Below are 23,334 nucleotides of genomic sequence, written 5' to 3'. Positions count from 1 at the left end.
GGTTTTGCCATGCCGTCCAATCAGGGGGCCAGCTGTATAGATTTGCAATCCTCCAATGAGCTCTTTCTTTTGTTCATGCCTACCCCCATTCCTCCATACGAGCTCTTAGACTCTGCTTCTGGCGCCATGACATCACCCATTGATAGTGAATCATGGGGACCGCCCACTTGACACATTCACAGCACCAGGAGCAGTGTCCAAGGGGAGCCTTACAGGTGAATGGGGGTGACTGTAACAAAAAAAAAAGGCCTTAAAGTCAGTGGAAAAGGGACTGCAAAGCTATGCAGCCAGCTCCGCTGACATGAGGGGTCCTCTTAAGGACCATTTTAAGTAAGCCAATGGATAGTTTATAAGCCACACTGTCTGCAGATGGCGCTCTTCTGCATGAATGGTATTGTTACTTGGACAGAGATGCTCGACCAGCGCACCACGACAGGAAAATGGTAAGAATAACCTTGTGAAGGATCATGCCCTCCCCCCGCAGGAGAGGAAAATGGCGGTGGGGAGAAAACCTAGCGCTGGATTGTGGTTTGCATAATAAGCGGATTTTATAACTTAAGGATTTAATAAGGCCGGGTTCCTATTTGTAATGCAGTCAAACATCCCATCCTTGCCATGTGGTGGTCAAATACCAGAGGGAAAGTGACAAGGACCGATCCCATATTAGTATAGGGACAGTCACACGGATTACAGCGATATGTCTGTTGTGTGTATCTGTGCAGTAGTTTAGGAGAAACTTCAATTTAATTAGTAGCAGCCAGATACAGAGAACTACAGGAAATAGTCCTCCACAATCATGAGCTGCAGGTTAGCTCCAACCATTCTGCCCTCCAGCCAATGATTGTCAGCGGTTGGCCTATTACTATGCAGAGAGAGAAGGCTGTCAATCAGAGGCTAGGGGGTGGGTGTGGCTAGCTGCAGCTCATGACTACTTCCTGTATTTGCAGCTACTAATAAAAGTATAAGTTTCTCTAAAACCACTGCACAGACACGTACATCGGACATATCCCTGTAATCAGCGCCCCCGTCACCGCCTTGTGCTGCTCCCACAGAGGGTTGCAAACATACAGTGACAGATTCCCTTTAAGACAAGACATTGAGAGTGGCCACTTGGTACCAACCTTGTCGTCCAGCTGACGGTACAAAGAGGCGATATCATCATCATATTTCTTCTTTTCCTCAGATGAAATGCAGGCGACGGCCGGGGACAGGTTGTCAATGATCGGCGTGTTATCAAATGGCTCCAGGGACTTCTGATCCTTTGAACCGATTTGTTCATCTACCGGAACGGCTTCCCCTAATTACAGAATAAGCAAACAGAATAAAAAGTAAATAGAAGCAGAAGAGAATTACTGACTGAGGAGTGCATATAGATGCATCCACCTCTCACCATGCAGGTAGCTGACGACCGAATGGGGGAGCGAATTACACCTGTGCAGGACACCGATAAGACAGCCGCTCACACTGCCTCCTGATAATGAGGGGGGTGGATGCTTGGCGTATACTCCCACACATAGTGGATACAGGGTGCCAAACCATTCTGATATATGTAGTTCACCATGCAGACCAGCAACCTATTAATGACGCCATGATAATTCGGCGGGTTGCCGTGCAATTCCATCAGTGAACCACATTGATACTGCCACCCTGGGCTCCCCCTGGAGTCTTAAAGCCACGCTGCATGTGAATGATAGATAATAAATGCAAGGCATTGGTTGGATGTTGGCCAAGATACATGAGCCCACTAACCACTTCACGGTTCCTTGCGTAGTCAGCTACCTGCATGGTGAGAGGATGCATGCATATGCACTTCTCACTTAATAAAAGTTTTGTAGTTCAACACCCCCCCCCCCCCCTGATCACAAAAAATGGAGGCTCTAGTACCCTGTTGTACCGCTTCTAGTTTGGATACAAGATGGAATACGGGGGGCCATGTAGGCATATCAGATCTGTATGGTATCCTAAGACATATCACTCCACATTTGCTGTAATTGAGCCTCTACATCGTTACTGAAGTGTGACAATGTTGTGGGGGCTCCTGTGACCCCCTTGTGTGTGCGGCCGAGCATTATCCTGCTGGAAGCCGCCATGAGAGGAACACATGTGGCGGCAGGATGTCCTGAACATATCGCTGAGCTGTCCTTGTCGCTTGTGGGGGCGATCGACTGTTGTATGTGATGGCCCCCCCAGACCATCACACCAGCAGGGGGCAGTGTGCCACTCCACAGCAAAATCAGGATTGAGGCGCTCACCCCGAGGTCTACAGACACAAACACGTCCGTCGTCAGCGCCCAAACTACAGCTGAATTCATCACTGAAGACAACCCGGTTCCCCTCTGTAGCGTCCAGTTTCATCGTTCACAACACCAGTGCAAACGGAGAAGACGGTGGCCGTTAGAGGCCGTAGATGTAATGGGGGCGACGGTGGGTGTCAGAGGCCGTACATGTAATTGTGGCCGGGAGACCAAATGTCCTTCAGCCAAGTATCTGGAATATGTTTGACAGACACAGAGACCTACAATGATGGGGCCACTGGACAAAGAAACAGTTGGAGCTACTGGTGCTTGTCAGACGATCAGACGCTCCTCTCTACTGGTGGTCTGTATGGGGGGTCCTGAGCCCGAGTGAGGGGCACGTGCCACGATCTCATCCATCAGTGCCTCCCACTGAGATCCCACTTGTCCAAGACCTGCGTCCAGGGAGGAGGCTGGCACGGAGCATCTGAACGGGATGGCATAATATATCTCATCATCGGCTATTTGTTGGAGTGGAAATGGGCAAAAGGAGAAGGTGAGGGGCCGTGGCTTCAGAAAGGAAACCGCTGCTGTTCTTCTGAAGGCTATATGCGCCCGTTCACACGGTTTCTTTTTGTGAATTCCGTGTTTAATTTTTCTGACACTTAATCAATGGCAGAAATGGGAGGCCGAGCGTCAGAACCCCCACGCAGATTTGCACGCGGATCTCCATGCAGACCGAGTCCCATCCAAATGGAGCCGCCTGAAGTGGAAAACACATCAAGAACAGACTTGTCAATTCTTTATTTCTGCGACGCAGATTTACATCCCGGTCGATGGAAGGACACAGATTTTAGCACGGAATCCGCACCAAAAATAAGCGGTGTCAAGCATATTTAAGAATACATGTATCACTCCTGCAGGCGTACAGGACGTCCCGGGACCCTGACGCTCGCTGCGGAGGGACAATTTCATGCAAACCCACTTTGCTTTGTCAGAACTCCTGCAAACGTGACAAAGTCCCGAATAAACCTGTAATCACATTTGTGAGTAATATTCTCCGTGATCTCCAGACCCCGCTGCCGCCGTCACCATGGAAACGTCATTGCTCTAATCAGAAAAAACATCCACCGCTCCAGTGTCAGCAAAACCCCCGAGACGGAGCGAGCCTGGAAAAAAAATGGAACGCGGCCAAAAGAAGATCTGCCGTTACTTAAAGGAGCCCGAAATGTCAATATGCTACATGTATATCACCACCGCTTGGATGCGCGTCGCTCTACTACGTTACATTTAACTACGGCAATCCTAATTTCCTTGAGATACGCGGCACAAAGAGGTGCGAAAGCCAAATGAGTGCAAATCCATCTGTTGCCATGGCTGCCGCTGGGATTGTGGTAGCAGCCATCAGAGATGAAGGTCGCGTCCATTCAGGCTCGGACATGAGAAGTGACCAAAGCAGAAGAATTACTGGGGCAACTTTAATCTTCTCCGTTTCTTATAGGCAGGCCTTCTCTCCATGCGGCTACTGTGTGCCAGTCCGAATACATGTATACGGATCACATCAGTGGGGGCAACAATACGTGTATGGGGGGGGCCAGTGCTCAGCATCTAAAAATGGTTCACAGTTTTGCTTGTTATCGCACTTAGAAATGTAAGATCAAGTCTCTTTGACCCCTTAGGGAATGGAGGGGATCCCAGTCAGTGACGTTAAGTTGGCAAGTATCGTTATTGAGGCATTATAGAGCTCAATCCCCCATGAAGGTGGCTTGAAGGCACTTGGTCATTATTTTGGACAGATATGTACAATCTGGTGGATATAATCAATTGGTTGTGGATCTATTGGAGTTTGTTCTGACATACAATTTCTCTTTGAGGGGCGCTTCTACCACCAGCTCAGGGGTACAGCGATGGGGAGCCCCTGTGCCCCCTCGTAATGCTAACCTGTACCTGGACTGGTGGGAGGAGAAAATGGTCTTCTCAGAGGCATCCTTGGACATCTAAGATCCTTTAGTGGCTTAGATACATTGATGAACTCTTGATCTTATGGGCTGACTCCATCATTCAATGAACTTGTGGGACATCTCAAGATCGATGATCTTGGTTTGAGGGTTACTTTTGAGAAACAAGAATCTTCTATTTCCTTTCTAGACTTTACCATATATAAAAACGAGGCTAGTGGTCAACATCTACAATTTTTCGTAAACCACCAGCCTCTAATGGACTTTTGTCCTGGAATAGCCATCCTCCTTTGGCTCTGAAGAGGGGCGGAAAGGGCAGTTCCTCCGTGTGAGATTACCCATCAGAGTCTGGAAACCTAAAGGAGGTTTCTGCAACTTAACTATCCTTAGGACACAATTGACCAAGCCTTCACATTTGCCTATTGATACCTCGGATATGAGAAACTACTGGTGAAAAAAATACGCTTAATGGGCACCTATGACTATGGGGCTCACAAAATTCGCTCCATTTTGGAGAGTTATTTGGGTATATTAACCCTTTGCAATCCAATTTTGGATTCAGGGTTTCCTAGGGGGCTCTCTCTTTCTGCCATTATACAATGGTGTCATCTGCTGGCTAGAGCCAGTACTGCGGTATGAGACATGCCGGAGAGGCCCCTGACAACAGAGCGGTTACCCTGACGAATGTCTTCCAACATCGGAGCTGTGCATCCTTCAATCAGAATGTCTTTACACGTCAGACAGTGGATTGGAAAGGGTTAATAGAGGACAAGGATATTAGGATCATTAATAACTTACAGGCGTGGTAGAAATCTGAGGGACAGATTGGTCCGTAGTCATCTCAGACCAACGACTAACCAGGACTTGTGGCTAGGCAGGTAGAGAGTCACAGGCACATATGCCTGTTCAGAACGCAAGAAAACAAAAAAACATTGGCGTATGTGGGGAACATCAGACGTAATGAAGAAACACCATTGGCTGTTCAAATGCGACAATGCCATAGTAATGATCTTAGTTAGGAAGGCGGAAAAAGGAACGACAGCGATTTCGAAAAATATAGGTAGAGGAACATGCAGAAGATGCGCTTCTTCTCTCTCGGTAAGATGGTGGGCCGTGGAAAAGACCTGGTTGTTTGGGTGCAGCCAACCTAATGCTAGTCTGTGTGCTCTAAATATTTCATGCTAGGTCTATAGAGTTCTCTGGGACTTGGCAGCAAACTAATTGGTTTGGCTGAAGTATCTCCGAGGCCTTACCAATGATTCGGCTCTGGATGTTCTAGATCGGTTTTGAGGAAGAACGTGTTGAGCCAGAGCCATAGCTTTTCATAAGCTTTAGGCTCCTCTCACACAGGCGAGAATGGCGTTTGCAATGGGTGAGGAAGTGCATTTAAAAACAAAAACGCAGAATCGCACTAAAATTGAGCAGACCGTGTTAGAAAAAGATATCCAGTCAATACAGTCAATATTTGTGTATCCATTACAGAGATGATGAGCCGCACTTTACTCCTTGTAAGGGCATTTATCCCTCTTTGGGATAAGAGTGCAGAAAGTTTATTTCCCCCACCCCCATTTAACCCCAAGGGCTTTTTATTTGATGATTATTTGTAGGTTTGTTTTGTATCGTCAGTCAATTAACCCTCTTTTTTAGTATTCTTTAATAAATAACATTATTTCCGGGCGTTTTCTGTGAAGGGCTTTTAAAAACAACAAAAGAAATAAATCTTTTGGTTTTATTTCAATTTTTTTTATCAATATGGGAAAAAGCTTTTTTTTTACCCCAAACTTTTATTAACTTTTTCCTAATGATTGAAAAAAATGTAAAAAGGAGTTTAAAAGTTTTATAGTCCACATAGGACATTTGAACTTTCAGACGCTCATGAAGCATAATATATAATACGGCGTTCCGACAGAGAGCCTATCAAGAGGTACCATAGGGCTGTGGTAAAATGTATCATAGAATGGTAGAGTTGGAAGGGACCTCCAGGGTCATCGGGTCCTCCGGGGTCATCGGGTCCAACCCCCTGCTCAGTGCAGGATTCACTAAATCCTCCCAGACAGATACTTGTCCAACCTTTGCTTGAGCACTTCCATTGAAGGAGAACTCCCCACCTCCCGTGGTAACCTGTTCCACTCATTGATCCCCCTCACTGTCTAATATCTAATCTGTGTCTCCTCCCTTTCAGTTTCATCCCATTGCTTCTAGTCTTTCCTTGTGCAGATGAGAATAGGGCTGATCCCTCTGCACTGTGACAGCCCTTCAGATATTTGTAGGCAGCTATTAAGTCTCCTCTCAGCCTTCTCTTCTGCAAGCTAAACATTCCCAGATCCTTTAACCGTTCCTCATAGGACATGATTTGCAGACGGCTCACCATCTTGGTAACTCTTCTCTGAACTTGCTCCAGTTTGTCCATGCCTTTTTTTAAAGTGCGGTGCCCAGAACTGGACCCAGTATTCCAGATGAGGTCTGACTAAGGAAGAGTAGATGGGGATAATGACCTCACGTGATCTAGACTCTATGCTTCTCCTAATACATCCCAGAATTGTGCTTGCCGTTTTGGCTGCTGTATCACATTGTTGACTCATGTTCAGTCTATGATCTATTAGTATACCCAAGTCTTTTTCACATGTGCTGCTACTTAGCCCAATTCCTCCTATTCTGTATGTGCTTTCTTCATTTTTCTTTCCCAGATGTGGGACTTTGCATTTCACCTTGTTAAATACCATTCTGTTAGTCGCTGCTCACTGTTCAAGCTTATCTAGATCTTTTTGAATCCTCTCTCTCTTCCCTAGTATTAGCTATCCCTCCTAGCTTTGTGTGGTTGGCAAATTTCATCAGTTTCCCATCAATTCCTTTCTCAAGATCATTTATAAAAATGTTGACCAACACTGGGCCCTGGACAGAGCCTTGTGGTTCCCCACTTAATACATTCTCCCACTTGGATGTGCAGCCATTTATGACCACTCTGAGTACGATCACTCAGCCAGTTGTGAATCCACCTAACAGTTGCCTTGTCAATCCCATATTTGGTCATTTTTTCAATAAGTATGGTATGAGATACTTTGTCAAATGCTTTACTAAAGTCAAGATATACTATATCCACTGCATTTCCCTGATCAACTCAGTCGGTGATTCTATCATAGAAGGGTTTATAACAAACAAGTCATGCCAGACGAATAAAATTTCCATGCTGAATCTGGTTAATTACTTCATTTTCATCCAAGTACTTGCATACATGCTGTTTAATAATTTGTTCAAAGATCTTTCCAGGTATAGAAATCAGGCTCACAGGCCTGTAGTTTCCTGGATCCACCTTTCTTTTTTTTTTTTTGAAGATAGGGACAACAGTCGTCCTTTTTCAATCTTCTGGGACTTCACCCGGTCTCCAGGAATTTTTAAAAATTATGGAGAGTGATTCAGCAATTACCTCCGCTGCTTCTTTTAGTACCCTAGGATGTAATTCATCTTGCACTTGAGACTTGAATTAATTTAAGTTAGCTAAGTGTTCCCTCACCATCCCTCTGTTTATAGATAGCCTGCATTCTTTTATCCCCCCATTAGCACAGGGAAGATCAGTTGATGTTACATCTACTTTCTGAGAGAAAACAGATACAAAATAGGAATTTAAAAGTTCAGCCTTCTCAGCATCATTCTTAACTAATTAACCATTTTCATCTTGTAAGAATCCAATAGCATCTTTTACTTTTCTTTTGATTTTCTGCAGACCCCATTATATTCTTCTTTAGATATTCCCCCCTCTTTCCATTTGATAAACATATTTTTCTTCGTTTTTAACATGTGTACAAGTTCTGTGTTCATCTATCCAGGTCTCTTTAAATGCTTCCCATTCTTCCTTCTTTTAGGGATTATTAACGATTGTGCTTTCAGAATCTCATTTCACAATATTTCCCAACCTTCTTGGACATTTCTGTCCTTAAGAACATCCAGCCATTGGATTATTCCCATCTTGAGATGAGCGAGCACGCTCGGTAAGGTCAGTTACTTGAGCGAGCCTCGCTCATCTCGAGTAACTGCCTTCTCCTCACTCCCCCCCCCCCCCCCCGCCGCCGCCCCCGAATACACTCAAAGGAGAAGGCAGTTACTCGAGATGAGCGACTTCTGGAGCTGTGCTCATTCATGTCTGCGGAGGAAGATCCAATCTGACATAAGGGTCATCTCTATTCCTATTCTCTTTCTGAGTTCATTAAAATTTGTCTTTCTGAAATCCAACCTTGAGGTCTGAGTTTTCTCAGGTCTTTTTCTTTTTTATCCAACATCCAAGGATATCATGATCACTGCCTCCTAAGGTCCCAGCCACCCTTACTTCCTCACCCATTCCCTCACTGTTGGTAAGAATTAGGTCCAAGATAGCAGATTCCCTTGTTTTATCTTCTACCTTTTGGAAGATAAAGTTGTCACCAAGAGCAGATAAGTATTTGTTGGATCCGTTACTTTTACCTGAGAGATTCCCAACAAATGTCTGGATGGGTAAAATCTCCCATGATCACTATGTTGGGCTTGTTTGAGAGCTTGACCATCGGATGTAGAAAGAGTTCCTCCATATCTTCTGCTTGACCAGGCGGCCTATAGTAAATGCCTACAATGGTGTCCTTTCTGTTGTTCTCTCCTTGTATTCTTACCCAAACAGTTTCTACAGAACTCCCGGCTCTGAAGCTTGAATCTCTGTGGAGATGAATGTTCTTCTAACATACAAACACAACACCTCCTCCCCTTTTATTAGGTCTGTGTCTTATAAATAAGTTGTATCCTTCAAGCCTTGTATTCCAATCATGTGTATCATCCCACCAAGTTTCCGTGATGCCTATGACATCATATTTCTCTTCCTTGTTTGTTTCCCATGCTCTGGGCATTTGTGTAGAAACATTTTAGTTTGTGATCGGTGTCTCTTGTTCGTCTCCTTTCCTTCAGAATTTTTTGTTGTTGTTTTCCTTTCCACTTCTAATAGCAAGGTTCTCGAATGTATTAATTAGCTGTATATTTTTACCTTTCACTTCCCTTCCCGTATTATTCTAGTTTAAAGCTCTCCTAATGAGTTAAGTTTGTTGAGTTTCCTAATCAATGTAGTTATGAAAGCTTCTGGAACCAAATCGGTACCTTTCCTTGGAAATGTTTATCACTGCTATATGCATGTTGTTTTAGGATTGGTCCAGAATACCTTTCTTATCTATCCTTCAGACAATGCTATACGCTACTGCTGTGTACGTGTTGCCAGTGTCTCCTGGTCGCTGAATTCTCAGAACCTCAATAACTTCTTTTTGGTCGAATGAAGTTAAGAGCCAAGCATCGACCAATAGATGGCTCAAGGCTCAATGGAGTAGACTGACCCGAGGCCTGGATGGTCCCTGTATACTAGACTCTATACAGAGTCTAATAGCAATTCTGCAGTCACCTTCCACTAAAAACCCACAAACATGGTGTTTTGGCTCAACTGGCGTGTAGTTTAAAAAGAGGGAATAAGAGAAATGTCTGCCAGTTAGTTATAACACTGCTTATCTCCAAGAGCACACTTGATCTGTTCACATTAGATTGCTGGTGGACCCCCATTAACTCCTTAATGAAGCAGCTTTTCCCCCCTATATTTTTGGTTTTCCCTCCCAGCTTTCAAAAAACTAATCTCTTATTTTTCCATTGAGGTAGCGGTCTCAGGTTTGCTGCAGTTGTGTTTATCAATGATTCTATTTAATGTACCATATAAATGTACTGGAAAAACTTTTTAAAAAATTCTAAGTAGAGTGAAATGGAAGAAATGGGGGGGGGGGTGGAAGATGACGATGCAGGATAAATAATGCATTACTTTGATTGATTGGGCTTTTATGGACCTGGTGATGAAAATGTATTTTTGTTGTCTTTGTTCTTTCTTTTTTATTGTGGAGTTTTCGTTTTGTTAGATTTTTATCACTTTTTATTATTTCTAATAAAACTTTTTTAGTTAATTTTTTTTTTTTAGTCCCCATAGGGAACTTGCAATCGATTGTTCACGTATACAACATAATGCAATACCATAGCACTGCATTATATCACGTTCAGACAGGCAGTCTATCAAGACTTGCCACAGGCAATCAGTTATGGTAGCCCAGGGGGCCTCCAGAAGACAGCCAACGACTATCCTGTATGGAGAGGATTGGATGATGATCCGATTCCACACAAACCCCGTGTGTCCAGGATGTAACTGTACGCCCCGGGGCATGAAGGGCTTAAGGTTGGTGCATTTTGCGGAAAAATATTGAATGCGATTGGATATCTTAACGCGCACCTCCAAACTGGTAATCTGGTAAAAATAACAAAAATCCCCTCAAAATGCTCTAAAGCGCCGGTATTTGTGACAGCACAATATCATTCTGTCATTCTCCTAAATGTGTTCTTCTTACTTATCCCTTATCCATTTTAAAAGCAATTTCCTCACCGCCTCTCCATCTGTTCAGCTCCATCTCAAGATGCTGAATGATGTTCTTAAGAGACTTGTTTTTCTCCTTTTCCTTTTCGTATTTCTTCTTCCACTCCTCGGCAGTCAGCTCCAGATTAACAGATACCGTGTTCTTAATAGTCTTGGCCCTGGTACAAGATAATACTCTTATTAATGAGCAGAACCAAAACCCTGCTGGGCCTGAAGGGTCGTAGAGAAGGCAATTTACCGCTGGCCAAACATGAGCGTGGACTTGGTCTCAGCCTCGTTAAAGATGGATGGGGAGCAGCAGATGATGATGGTCGTCCGACAGTTCCCACCAAGGGAGTCCTGCAGTATCCTGGTCATCTTACTGTCTCTGTATGGAACGTGGCTTTTCTAGGAAGATGACAAAAGGGTTTGTGAGGAGCTAATGCTGAAGCAGGTGGTCTCTTGTAGGGGTATTCCCATCCTATAAAGTGATGGCATTTCAGAGTTCAGAGCTTGAAGCTCCACATGAAGGCACGGAGGAGAAAGCAGAACGGGGATTCCAAGCAGGTTTTTTTTTAATGGTTTTAGAATTGAAACTCGTTAGGTTTCTTAGTACGTTCTCTAGGAGGAGCGGACTCTACACATGCAGCATACTATCAAGCAAGTTGGAAAGACTTTTGCAGCTCCTTGTAGAGTCAGCTCCTCCTAGTGAACGTACTAAGAAACCTAACAAGCTTCAATGGTAAAACTGCAAAAAAATTAAAACCTGTTTGAAATCCCCGCTTTCTCCACCATGCCTTCATGCAGAGCTTCAAGCTCTGAGCTCAGTGGGTGTCCCCTGTGAAGTTGCTCTTTCTCTGCCCAGCCCAAATAATGTGGAGTGGTGGTCCTGCACCGGCATTCGAATCCTCCCCTTGTCCCCGTGTCTGACAAATCAGCTGTGTAAGCAGCCGAACGGAGAAGCAGGCAGCGGTCATATGCTACACAAGTTTTTCCAAGCGCCATGTCTCACACAATGAGAGTCCTCCACTTGTCTCTGCAGCAAGGATATGCTATCACTTTATGATCAGTCTAGGCCCAGCTTCTTCTAGGAATAAGGGGGGCACGGAAATGATATAGCTCTACAACCCCTGCACAATAGTACACAGCTACCCGCTGTGCAGGGAACAGCAGTGTGACCCCATTCATGCAGCCAGCTGCAGCCCCCTGAGCGGCCGGGTGCAGCAGAAAGGTGGGAATGGGATGCGGCATTAAAGCCCTGGGGCTAACTTCACACAGGCAAGCGCAATATGGGGCCGTGAATCCCCACCATGGGAATTACCCAGGGATGCAAAGCGTTTTCATGTGAAAACAGCCTTGCATCACTTTGGGGATGAAGGGAATCCCCGTCGTGGCTGTCACAGTTGTGGCAGAGGGTCGTGGAGTTCCTCCAGTCTCTTGCGCTGCTGCCGCCGATCCCATTGCAAACGATGGGGCTCCAATGCGAGATCTCACAGCCAGATAGAACAGGCCGCGATTCGTTTCTCGCATAGCATCGTATCGCGGTGCCATGCAGGAAAACATCGCTCATGTGCATGAACCCATTCAAGTGAATAGGGTTCATATCTGTGCGTCTCGCAACACACAAAACTTGCACGATTTTCCCGGCCGTGTGAAGCCAGTCTGACTGGTGGGGGTCTCAGTGGTTAGAGAATATTCTCGGAGCCTCCGAGTTCCTATCACAGATCCTATCCAAATTCCCAGATCCAGCATGCTGCACTATTCTGTTCATTATGATGATAGATATCAGGCAACATTAAAGAAACCCGACATCGCAGTCAATGGGTTCCATCAGGGATTATTAATGTTCGCGATGTGCTGCATCTGGCACCTCCATCATTTCCATTGTTTGGCTCTTGTGATTGAGCCAAACAATGGAAATCTAAGATGCAGATACAATAACAACAATCTTTATTTGCATAGATGTGAACAGAGCCTAGGCTGTAGTGGCAATGGCTAGTTGTCACCCAGCTTTCCTGGAGTCAAGAATCTTGAAAATGGCGGGAGATGACCTGGGAATAAAAGTCCATGCCAGATGAAGTACTCACCGTTCCCTCAGCCAGAGCAGAGATGACATTACCGAGCGCAGAGAGAGACTTATTGATGTTTTTAGCTTCATCCAAGACGGCTCCCTCCGCTCCGGTTTTGCTGACCTGAAGGATGACATAATAGTTCAAGTAAACTACTTGCAAGGAAGCAGAAAAGAAGAAGAGGAGGATTAAAGAAGGAGGGAAGAGAACACAGTATTAACCATATGGGTAGGTCTACTGACAGACCCTCACCTTCTCACTTCCCGCTAGATCCACCAGGTAGAGTTTCCCGCAGAGCTTCTTCTCCGTCTCAATGTTTTCTTGTTTTATATTAATTAGGAAGATGCTGTGACTTCTGGAGCTGTGCTCATTCATGTCTGCGGAGGAAGATCCAATCGGACATCAGTGTCAATTAGTAAAGTAGCAGCACTTCAAGGGGCCCTCCTGGGCTTCAGCAATATAGTGCAGGGCAGGGGGGAAACAAAGCAGTTGGAACTCCTGACTACACAAAATCTACACATTGGAGGGTTCATTCTTCTATCATGTTTTTTTCACGTACTGCGCCAATCGTATGGCTGTTCGCTGCGCATGTTTTTGGCGTCATCCATCCTGCATCCCTGTAGCGGCTGTGCCATGTTGATTAGCCCTCCGTATATGCCGCTGGGTCCTTGGCCAGGGCAAGCATGTTTTGACAGTATGTTCCACGGTGGCAAATTAGTGGTTAACTCTCCGTGGGCTTTAGTCTGTTGCAGCGACTGTTCCTAATGAACTCTTTAAATACTAGATTTGTATATTGGGACTTGCCTGAGTATCTACCCAGTTGATTCTATAAACTGCTAAACCAGGTTGCCCTCTGCTACCCGCACAGGTCAGCTACACCGACCATCTACCCGCACGGGGGTGGGGCGTGGCCTGGGACATGAGGAAGTGAGACGTTTCCTCGCAGGGCTCCCGCTGAACACCGGCTCATATTCAGCCTACCTGGCAACCACCGGCGGCATCCGGACACCATGCAGCGTGGCAGACGATCTGGACTTCGGGGGACCCCGGACACTAAGAACCCGGGCCCCCTAGACCTATTCCTTGGGCAAAACACCGGGAAGAAGAGAGCCCCGGCAGAAGCCAAGATAGCGCCGACGCTCACTGCAGGGGGCGGAGCTTCCGCGCTCCCCGCTCGGCTGCAACAGCTTCCCCTCACAGAGGTCCGCAACGTGAAGAGAAGCAGGGGACACCAGACCCCCGGGGAGGACAGCACTCCCCACAGCAGCCTCAGAAAGGAGCAAAGGACCCGGTAAGGCTCCCGCGACAAGCCCCGCCCACCTCGGCAAACATAAAAACCGGCACACAGGTGCCGACTCAGGGACTCCCAGAAACAGCCCCTGGTCTAACTGGGGAGACCCTCACAGCAGGAGGGCCCCCACAAGCAAGCTCCCCCACCAGCAAACTATATGGGCATGGCCACAAGGAATATAGCCACAGCATGCCAGGGAGTGAGTCTAGCTCCCCCCAGTGGCAGGAGGGGGAGAACGCCACAGTCTCAAAACATACCCACAATAAGGGGGGCCCCCGCCAATCCCCATCCTCAGCGTACTATGAGGAAGACGAGCCGCCATACAGATCTCCAGAATGCCAGCACAACGAAAGCTGCAGTGGCCAAACTGAATCACCCCTACCAGCTACTAAGCCACAACCAGACCCGAAAGCCCGACCCAGAACTAAACCAACAGAGCCAGCAGACGAAGATGAGGGCTGGGACTGGAAGGCCCACCTAAGAAATATCCCAACACGTAACGAGATAGACGCTCTTATTACAAAAACCGCAAACTCCCAAATGCAAGCCATAGAAGCGCTACAAACAGAAATCAAACAGATAGGCTACAGAGTAGCTGACTGAAGAATCGCAAGCGCAGGCAAACGATCATCATATTCTACTAGACCACTCTATACAGATATCGACCATATTAACACAACTGGACGACATTGAAAACAGAAATAGAAGGAATAACATTGGCATCAGGGGCCTGAGTGAAGAGGTGGACTCAACAAAGCTGGAAAGATGGGCCAACAAATGCTTCGGAGACATCCTCAAAAGATCAATGGACAATCCGATAGAAATAGATAGAATACATAGAGCACTGGGGCCTAAAAGCACAGACCTGCCCGACCACGTGATGTCATATGCAGGATCCACTTCTTCAAAGATAAAGAAGCCCTCCTGAGGAGAATCAGAGAAGATGGACCCATTACATACAAAGGCGCAGCCCTCCTGGTTCTCCCTGATCTATCAAGAAGGACCCTGCAGCTGCGCAGAGCCCTAAGACCCATCCTATCTGCATTAAAGGAAAAGAACATTCCATACAGATGGGGATATCCCTTTCAATTACAAGCTGGAAGGGACAGCAATACTGCAATCTTTAGAGGCCTCAGCGACCTTCCCAAATTCCTAGCAAAGCTAGAACTTCCAATGATCTCAATCCCCGACTGGCCTAAAGTCGGGGCGCCAGAACATCGGCCACCGAGAGAGGAATGGCAAGTGGCCGGACCAGCCGGAAGGCACTGAGATACGAGACAATGCTATTCCCGGACAGACCTACCACATGAGAGTGGCCCATTTCCGCAGATGCCGCAGTAGCCGCCGGAGTCGTCCTCGTACGACTTGAAGATTGCCTCCATAAGGACATACTCTTCCAAGGGTCCATTTTTGGAGCCGGAGTTTGGGGAAGCCAAACCCCTGTGTTCTAGTCGCGACTCCTCCAAACTAGGCCAGCAACACTGGTTGTGGCACTAATAATTGTTTACTCTTTTGGTAGCGCTATACGCTACACAATTCCTCTTACTTTTGGACGGGTCTGCCCTGGCCTCAGACCCAGTCCCAACAACAAAGCAGAACCATGCTAATGTACTACTTAGTCTATTCTTTCTTCTATTTCTCCACTATTTGTCCCCTGCCCCCCCCCCCCCCCCCTCCTAACTCTTCCCATTCTTGCTGGGCTCCCCCCTATCTCACTCATACAGGCAGAGATCCCCTGCGGACGCTTACTATCCATAACAGTAAGTTCGTCCAATGCTAGGGGCTTCAATAGCCCAGGGTAGAGGAACCAAATCCTATACAGCTTCCACAAAAAACGGATCATGATGATCCTTTTCCAGGAAACTCATTTTACCGCCACTAACACCCCTAGCTGTCATAACCGATATTATCCACACTGGTACCATTCCCCACTTCCAGACCGTAAATCCTGCAGGGTATCTATAGCATTCCACATATCATTGACTCCCCGGGTCTTATCAATTGAAAGAGACAAAAAGAAGGAAGATATTTATTCTTAAAAATAAAATGGTCTAACGACATCTACACTATTGCTAACCTTTATTTACCTAATCAAGCACAGGTTCCCTTCGGATCCAGGGTTCTTCGGAGACTGGCGGAGTTCTCAGAAAACACCACCATTATAGCCGGAGGCGACTTTAATATGGCGCTGGACCCGCTCCTGGACACATCCTCCGGCCAATCCTCCGTCTCCCGCTCAGATATCCGCAACTTCAAGAGGACACTGGTGAGTCTACATCTCATTGACCTCTGGAGAACACTCCACCCCTCTAACAGGGATTACACTTCCCACTCCCAGATTCACAACTCATACAGCAGAATAGATTATATATTCGTCTCACATAGACTCCTAGATGGTCACCCAAAATGCTCACTCGGTAACTTTACATGGTCAGATCATGCCCCTATATATGGCGAGCTAAGCCCCAGAAGGCAGGACTATAGAGGTTACAACTGGAAATTAAACGATAACCTACTTAGAGATCCAACCTGTATGAGCGACTTATCCAGAACCATAACAATTTTTCTTGAGTCTCACGAGTCGGACCCTACTCCAGCCCCGATCAAGTGGGAGGCTTTGAAATGTGTAATGAGAGGGGTATTCATGTCACACGGCGCGAGACTCAAGAGGGAAAGGTCATTAAATCTAAAACAGCTACTACTGGCCCTAGAGACGAGAGAGAATGCGAATAAAAAAAAAAGAGCTCAGACACCTTGCTAATGGAAATAACAAATATAAGACACGAGATCCTCTCCATTCTAGACCAGAACACCCTGCACCTGAGGGACAGATTTCGGGCAGGATGGTACGAATATGGCAATAAAAGTGGAAGATGGCTCGCAAGAGCCCTGCATCCACGAGCTCCCCAGACAAACATTTTATCCATAAACACCCAGACGGGAAATACAGTATACGCCCCGGGAGAGATACTAGAGACCTTCAGGACATTCTACGCCAAGCTCTACAACATCCTGCGCCCAGGGGAATTGGGCTCAGTTACTCAAGCCAACGACATCAACCACCACTTACAACAAAACATCTCCAAAACCATCCTACCCGAGGTAGCCGAAACACTTGAGGAGGACTTCACCCACGCAGAACTAACGCAGGTTATGAAGGACCTGAAAGTAGGGAAAAGCCCCGGACCAGACGGGTTTACCCCGAGGTTCTATAAAAAATGCGGCGGTCAGATAGCAGAACTCATGCTAGCGGCCTTCAACGCGGTCTCCCGGGGCTCCCCCTTCCCCCCTCAGGCACTACAAGCCCATATAGTAGTTATCCTGAAACCAGGAAAGGACCCCTTACCGTGTAATAGTTAGAGGCCCATCTCCCTCATCAACAATGACCTCAAAATTTTCTCCAAGATCCTAGCTAATAGACTAAATCCACACACCCCTCAACTGATCCACACGGATCAGGTGGGCTTCGTCCCGGGCAGGGAGGCACAGGATAATACGATTAAAACCTCCTCTCTGATCAACATCGCTCATAGATCAGCTATCCCCCTGTGCCTGCTTGTTGTGGACACAGAAAAAGCCTTTGACAGGGTAAACTGGAGCTTCATGGAGGAGACGCTGAGGGGTGGGTGGGCCTGGGACCGAGAATCCTCTCCTGGATTATGGCCTTATATAGTTCCCCTTCCGCCCGTATCAGAATTAACGGAATACTATCAGACTCATTCGAGATCAGGAACGGAACCAGACAGGGCTGCCCCCTATCTCCGACCCTATACATTATAGTAATGGAACCTTTAGCTGAAGCCCTACGAAATAACCCCGACATACAGGGCGTGAAAGACGGAGACAGAGACCACAAGCTGTCCATCTTCGCGGACGACTTGCTACTATACGTTTCAAACCCCCGGATCAGTCTGCCAGGAATTCTTAGGGAGCTGTCCAGATTTGGGAAGCTCAGTAATTTTAAAGTCCGAAATTCTTAATATTACCCTACCATCTCTGGAAATCGACGCATTGAGAGATGCCTTCCCCTTCCAATGGAAAAAGAGTTACTTGACATACTTAGGGATACAAATCCCAGCTAAATCCTCCCTGACTTACGAACTGAACTATAGCCCCTTATTGACAAAACTGGAGTTGGAGTTAGAGGGGTGGTCCAGGCTGCAACTCTCCTGGTTTGGAAGAATTAACGCATTAAAAATGACCATCTTACCTAGAATCCTGTATCCTGTTTTCCAGACAGTCCCCTGGGACCTCCCAAGACAGTTCTTCACTCGCCTACAGAAACTCATGGGCAGATTTGTCTGGAAAAACTCCCCCCCCCCCCCCCCCCAGAATAAGCTACAAGATTTTGACCCGGCCTAAATCCTTGGGAGGGGCAGGACTGCCAGATCTCGAACTATATCACAGGGCGGCGATAGGTAGCTGTATCCTGGATACAATACATTGCACCGGCGAGAAATCTTGGGTGGCCATCGAGTTGGGTCAAAACCACTTCGATCTACGCGGGGCTTTCTGGATCCCGGGTAGGGTAGACTGGAAAAAGGAAGGAGCCACACCCCTCGCCCTAAGCCTGATCCAAGCCTGGGCCCGCCTCACGAGAGGAGGACAGGTAGTAACGATCCCCGGCCCTCTGACACCCCTAGTAGGGAATCCGCAAATCCCTGCCACAAGATCTAATTCAAATCTGGCTTTTATGCCAAGTAGCCCGACCCCGCGGATCCGGGAGATCGTAGACGCGAATGGGATACGTCCCTTGAACGAACTGAGGGAGGGACCCGGATCAAGGCCAGGAGACTGGATGCAGTACTTCCAGGTGAGAAATTATATAAGGACCCTCAAAGCCCCCGAGTCACTCACGGCGGAGCTCACCCCATTTGAGAAAATATATGTCGACAGCACCCCCCCCCCCCCCAACACATGTAGTATCTCTGCTGTATGGGTTGTTGATCAATGAGCGGGCGAAGGGAGTCTGACTGAGATGAGGACCAAATCCTATACCCTCACACACAAATTGTCAATAATCGGCTAAAGCCCAGGAATTAAATTACAAAATAGTAACTCAATGGTACAGGACCCCGGACAAGCTCCACAGAATCTTCCCGGAAATACCAAACGAGTGCTGGAGGTGCCATTCAGAGGTAGGCACTATGCATCACATATGGTGGAGCTGCCCGATGGTTGCTCCCTTGTGGGGTGATGTTGCCAGACTGTACGGAGCGGTAAGTAGATCCCCCCCTGAACCTGTCCCCCGAGATCGCCCTCCTCTCTATGTTACCAGGCTCTCTATCTCACGCCAAAAAAGGGTTACTGAGACACTTCATCATGGCTATGAGGCATACCATAGCCCAACACTGGAGACAAGAGGGGGCGATGCCGAGGGTGACCTGGGTGAATGCCCTGGAATCTATTAAATACATGGAGGAACTTGTGAGATCGGACCGAGATCCGAGCCAGACAACAGATGACATACATAGCGCATGGAACGCATGGATAGACTTCAAGGGTTCACCAGCGTTCTCCAGGTGGCTCGAAGAGGGGGCGACTTAGGAGACGGGGACGGAACCCTTCAGTGGACTGATGGACGGAACTTAGCCTCAGCCTTGACCTTAAGCCAGGCCTGGTACTGGGGTTAACCTCAACATGGTGCTAAGCACTTACCATAACGACACCTTAACCACAATATCTACACGAGAGAGGTGGGAACCCAACACCCTACCCCCTACCCAAGCCCAACATCCCTAACATCCCCCCCCCCTATCCTCTATTCTTCTTTATACAGTTTTTTATTTCCACGCGTGCCAGGGTAGCCCAATACAACAGCTAAAATTTATTTTGATTCTGGTTTAAACTAAAGAGGGCTCTATATTCCTTCCCTCGGGAGGCCCAGCCGATGGGGATGCAGGGCGGATCGCCCACCCGTCTGACGGGTCTCCTCGCGCCTGATCCTCTGGAGGGGTACGCTTAAAGGTAGTTGGTTTCATAGTTGAAGGTTTTATTGACCATTTAGTTATCTGATGGAAATTAGCAAACAATGTGTCTTTGTATCATTGCAAGATAAACATCCAACATTATTGTACATAAACCTGCCAACAATGGAGATACAAGCACGCAACCTGTTACATGTAAAGTTAAACGAATAAACATATTTTGAAACACATCTACCCGCACGGGTCAGCTGCGCCGACCAGCTACCCGCACGGGTCAGCTGCGCCGACCAGCTACCCGCACGGGTCAGCTGCGCCGACCAGCTACCCGCACGGGTCAGCTGCGCCGACCATCTACCCGCACGGGTCAGCTACGCCGACCATCTACCCGCACGGGTCAGCTACCCCGACCATCTACCCGCACGGGTCAGCTACCCCGACCATCTACCCGCACGGGTCTATCTCATCAAGCCTTGCCTGACCATCTTTTCCATTGGCCACACCATGACAGCCCATCTGATCGTGGTTCTACGGATCCACCAATCAGCCCCCGAGGTAGGTGTGGTTACAGTTTTCTTCATTACCGACAGCAAGCAATGGGAGGAAGCGATCCGAATAGCGAGTACTCATCGTTTATTGCCTGCAACATTTTCTAATACAAAAATAGTCAGTCGATTAACAGAGTCGGACCAGGAAGCCATAAAAGGGACGGTGTCACTATTTAGCCGCTGCCACGGCGCTATCCAACGTGTTCAATGCATCACACACATGAATTGGTCTAAAAAGCACAGATTAACATTCCCAAATTCTTTTTATTCTTTGGCACCCTGTACGTAGATTCGAGCCTCGAGTCATCTGGGCACTGCCTGTAGCTCACCAAGTCACTGCATCAGCACACTAATCACGTCCTAGACCACCGCTTCCCCCAGCTGCCGTCGCACTGAAATAGCGTGAACACGCCATACGTTCGTCTACTCACATCTTCCATTGCATGCGCAGTGAGGTGAAGTCAAGGAGTATACAGCTTGGTTCACTCTGCATGCATGGAAGATGCGAGCAGCGGACTGCACGGCGCATGCAGGTGACCAGCGCTTGGGTTAGAAGGGCAGGGAATGCGGTGGGTGAGAGGTGAGGCATGATTAGTCTGCTGATGCAGTAACTCGGGGAGCCGCAGGCATCGCCTGGATGACTCAAGACGGAACATTTATATATGGGTGCTAAAGAACGAAGCTCCAAATTATCATCCATCATGTACCATATATCGCTTTCATCTTCTGCAAGCAGGAAAACGGGCTGTAAAGCCACTAGAATCCGCCCAGAAGGCCTACAATTACAGGGATTAATACGAGATTAAAAAAGGCTGTGTTTGGTATTGCATTCACTCGGATGAGTTAGCTGCAATACCAGACACTGCCTCTGGACAGGAGTGGCGCTGTTTCTGGAAGAAAAGAGCCAAGCTTTTTTGTAAACTCACACTCTGGCCTGGATGAAGTTATAGGACGGGTCATCGGTAACTTACTTGTGACTGCAACATGTCTGTTCGTCTTCCCTTCATCTATCACATCCATCACTTCCTCTGGACTGGATACAAACCTCTCTGTGCAGCCCTAAATGGATCAACGTAACATGGAGACAATAGTCACTGCACGGTTAAAGACGAGGTGTGCGCAGCCGGAAACAACTAAAGGTACAAGCTGGTAATGTCACGGCGGGACTGGAAAGAACCAACGCTAATGGGGTTTTACTACTAGAGATAGTTATAGGCTATCCGCAGAAGAGAGGATGAATGCCAGATCTCCGGAGGTCCAATCACTGCAATCCCCAGCGATCCCAAGAGCGACACATTCGTCAGCCTCATGTGGGGCACACGTGTGACCATCGCTCCATCGCTTCCACGTGTTGGAGAGATTGCTTAGTGCAGTGGTCTCCGCCTGTGCTATAGAACTGAATGGAGTGGTGGTCATGCATCTGCTCCATTCAAAGGTGCCGTTCGTTGGATCACTGGGGGTCTAGTGGTTGAACCCCCAACAGTCAGACTTTTATCCCCGATCCCGTAGATAGAAGAAAAATGTATTTGGTGGTAGAACCCCTTTAAAGAGAGGTCATAACAAGCATTTCCTGCCTGCGGATTACAAGAAGCAGTTCTGATATACGGATGTAGAAGAGCTGAGACAGTTACACCATCCTACCAAAAGTAACTGCACCCCCGAGCAAGAATTACAAGCAGTATTTATTTCCATATGTCAATACTTACTGGAGCTCTTTGGGCTCTAATGACATTGGATACTCTTCATACTTTCTACTAACATCTGATACACTTCAGCTGGTATTTCCCTCCATTCATCCTGCAAACACCTGGTGATTCTCTCAAGGATAGACACTGTTCATATTTACTGACCCGACGTTCCAGTTGATCCCAGAGATGATCAGTAGTGTTCAGGTCGGGACTCAGTGCAGCCGGTCCAATCGTGGAACTTCCATATCCTCCAACCAACGTAAAACAGGGTGAGGTGTGACAAGGCACCGTTGCCTTGTTGGAAGTATGGCCGACCATACCCAGAGTATTGCCACATTGTTGGCAGCACATTATTGTCTAGAATGTCAGGGTCCACATCATGGTGCTACCACCAACGGATGGAGACCATGCCACATAAAACATCCCCAGACTGTAACAGAACCTCCGCCGTCCTTAACTGTTGGTATAACACATTCCGGCAGGCAGCGTTCCCCAGGATCCCCCACACCCGGGTCTATTCATATGATGTGAAGATGGAGTAGCACGATGAGTCACTCCATAAAACGTTCTTCCATTCCTCAACTGTCCAATGACAATCTTCTTGCATCATTGTAGACGGGCCGATACATCGAGCTTCATAATGGACGGCTTGTGTGCAGCGGCATAACCCGTATATCCAATAGCGTGCAGCTCCCATCAAACACTATGGCTGACACCCCCGAGGGTCTACAACGTATGTACCATGGTTTGGGACACGTGACATGCTAATAAGGCACAATCCATTCTACTGAAGACCAAATGCTTCTGGTAGGATGGTGTATTTGGTACAAGTGATATTCCAATGTGTTATAAGTGGGGCTACAGATAAATTACTGATCGACCTCTACTAGTTTACCACAAAACCAACGAAGAGATGACAAGCCCAGCGCCGCTATATACGTAATGCGTAGATGACCTACAAAAATGTATGACAGGGGGCAACCTGGTCCATTTCTGAGACAGTTAGACTATGGGAACCTCCGAAAGAAAAAATCCTGCAGAACAGGACTTGGTCATCCAATAAAATGCCAGGCAGCTGAATGGAGACCAAACTGACACCATTCAAGTCAATAGGGTCCGTTCGGCGCCGTTCGGTTTTGCCATATGCTAGGGGGATTCCCTTTTCCTGCTCCCATAAAGGAGCAGAAAAACTGAACACCCGAAAACAGATGAACATAGTCTAAGTGTTCAG

General features: G+C 47.3%; 1 protein-coding gene across 1 annotated transcript in view; it reads right to left on the bottom strand.

Moving 5' to 3' along the window:
• The window catches only part of KIF5C (kinesin family member 5C), a 94,031-nt gene that overhangs the window by 36,051 nt on the left and 34,646 nt on the right, over positions 1-23,334 (bottom strand). Inside the window, exons 7-12 of the mRNA XM_066575191.1 lie at positions 21,387-21,474; positions 12,905-13,029; positions 12,671-12,775; positions 10,843-10,991; positions 10,614-10,762; positions 1,122-1,297 (exon numbers count right to left, since the gene is read on the bottom strand). Coding sequence (XP_066431288.1) covers positions 1,122-1,297; positions 10,614-10,762; positions 10,843-10,991; positions 12,671-12,775; positions 12,905-13,029; positions 21,387-21,474 — 792 coding nt within the window. The remainder of the gene's footprint in view (positions 1-1,121; positions 1,298-10,613; positions 10,763-10,842; positions 10,992-12,670; positions 12,776-12,904; positions 13,030-21,386; positions 21,475-23,334) is intronic.

The sequence above is a fragment of the Eleutherodactylus coqui genome, chromosome 8 (assembly GCF_035609145.1).
Source record: "Eleutherodactylus coqui strain aEleCoq1 chromosome 8, aEleCoq1.hap1, whole genome shotgun sequence".
NCBI lineage: Eukaryota > Metazoa > Chordata > Amphibia > Anura > Eleutherodactylidae > Eleutherodactylus > Eleutherodactylus coqui.
Note: the sequence above shows the minus strand (reverse complement) of the source record. Positions and strands in the feature narration are given on the sequence as shown.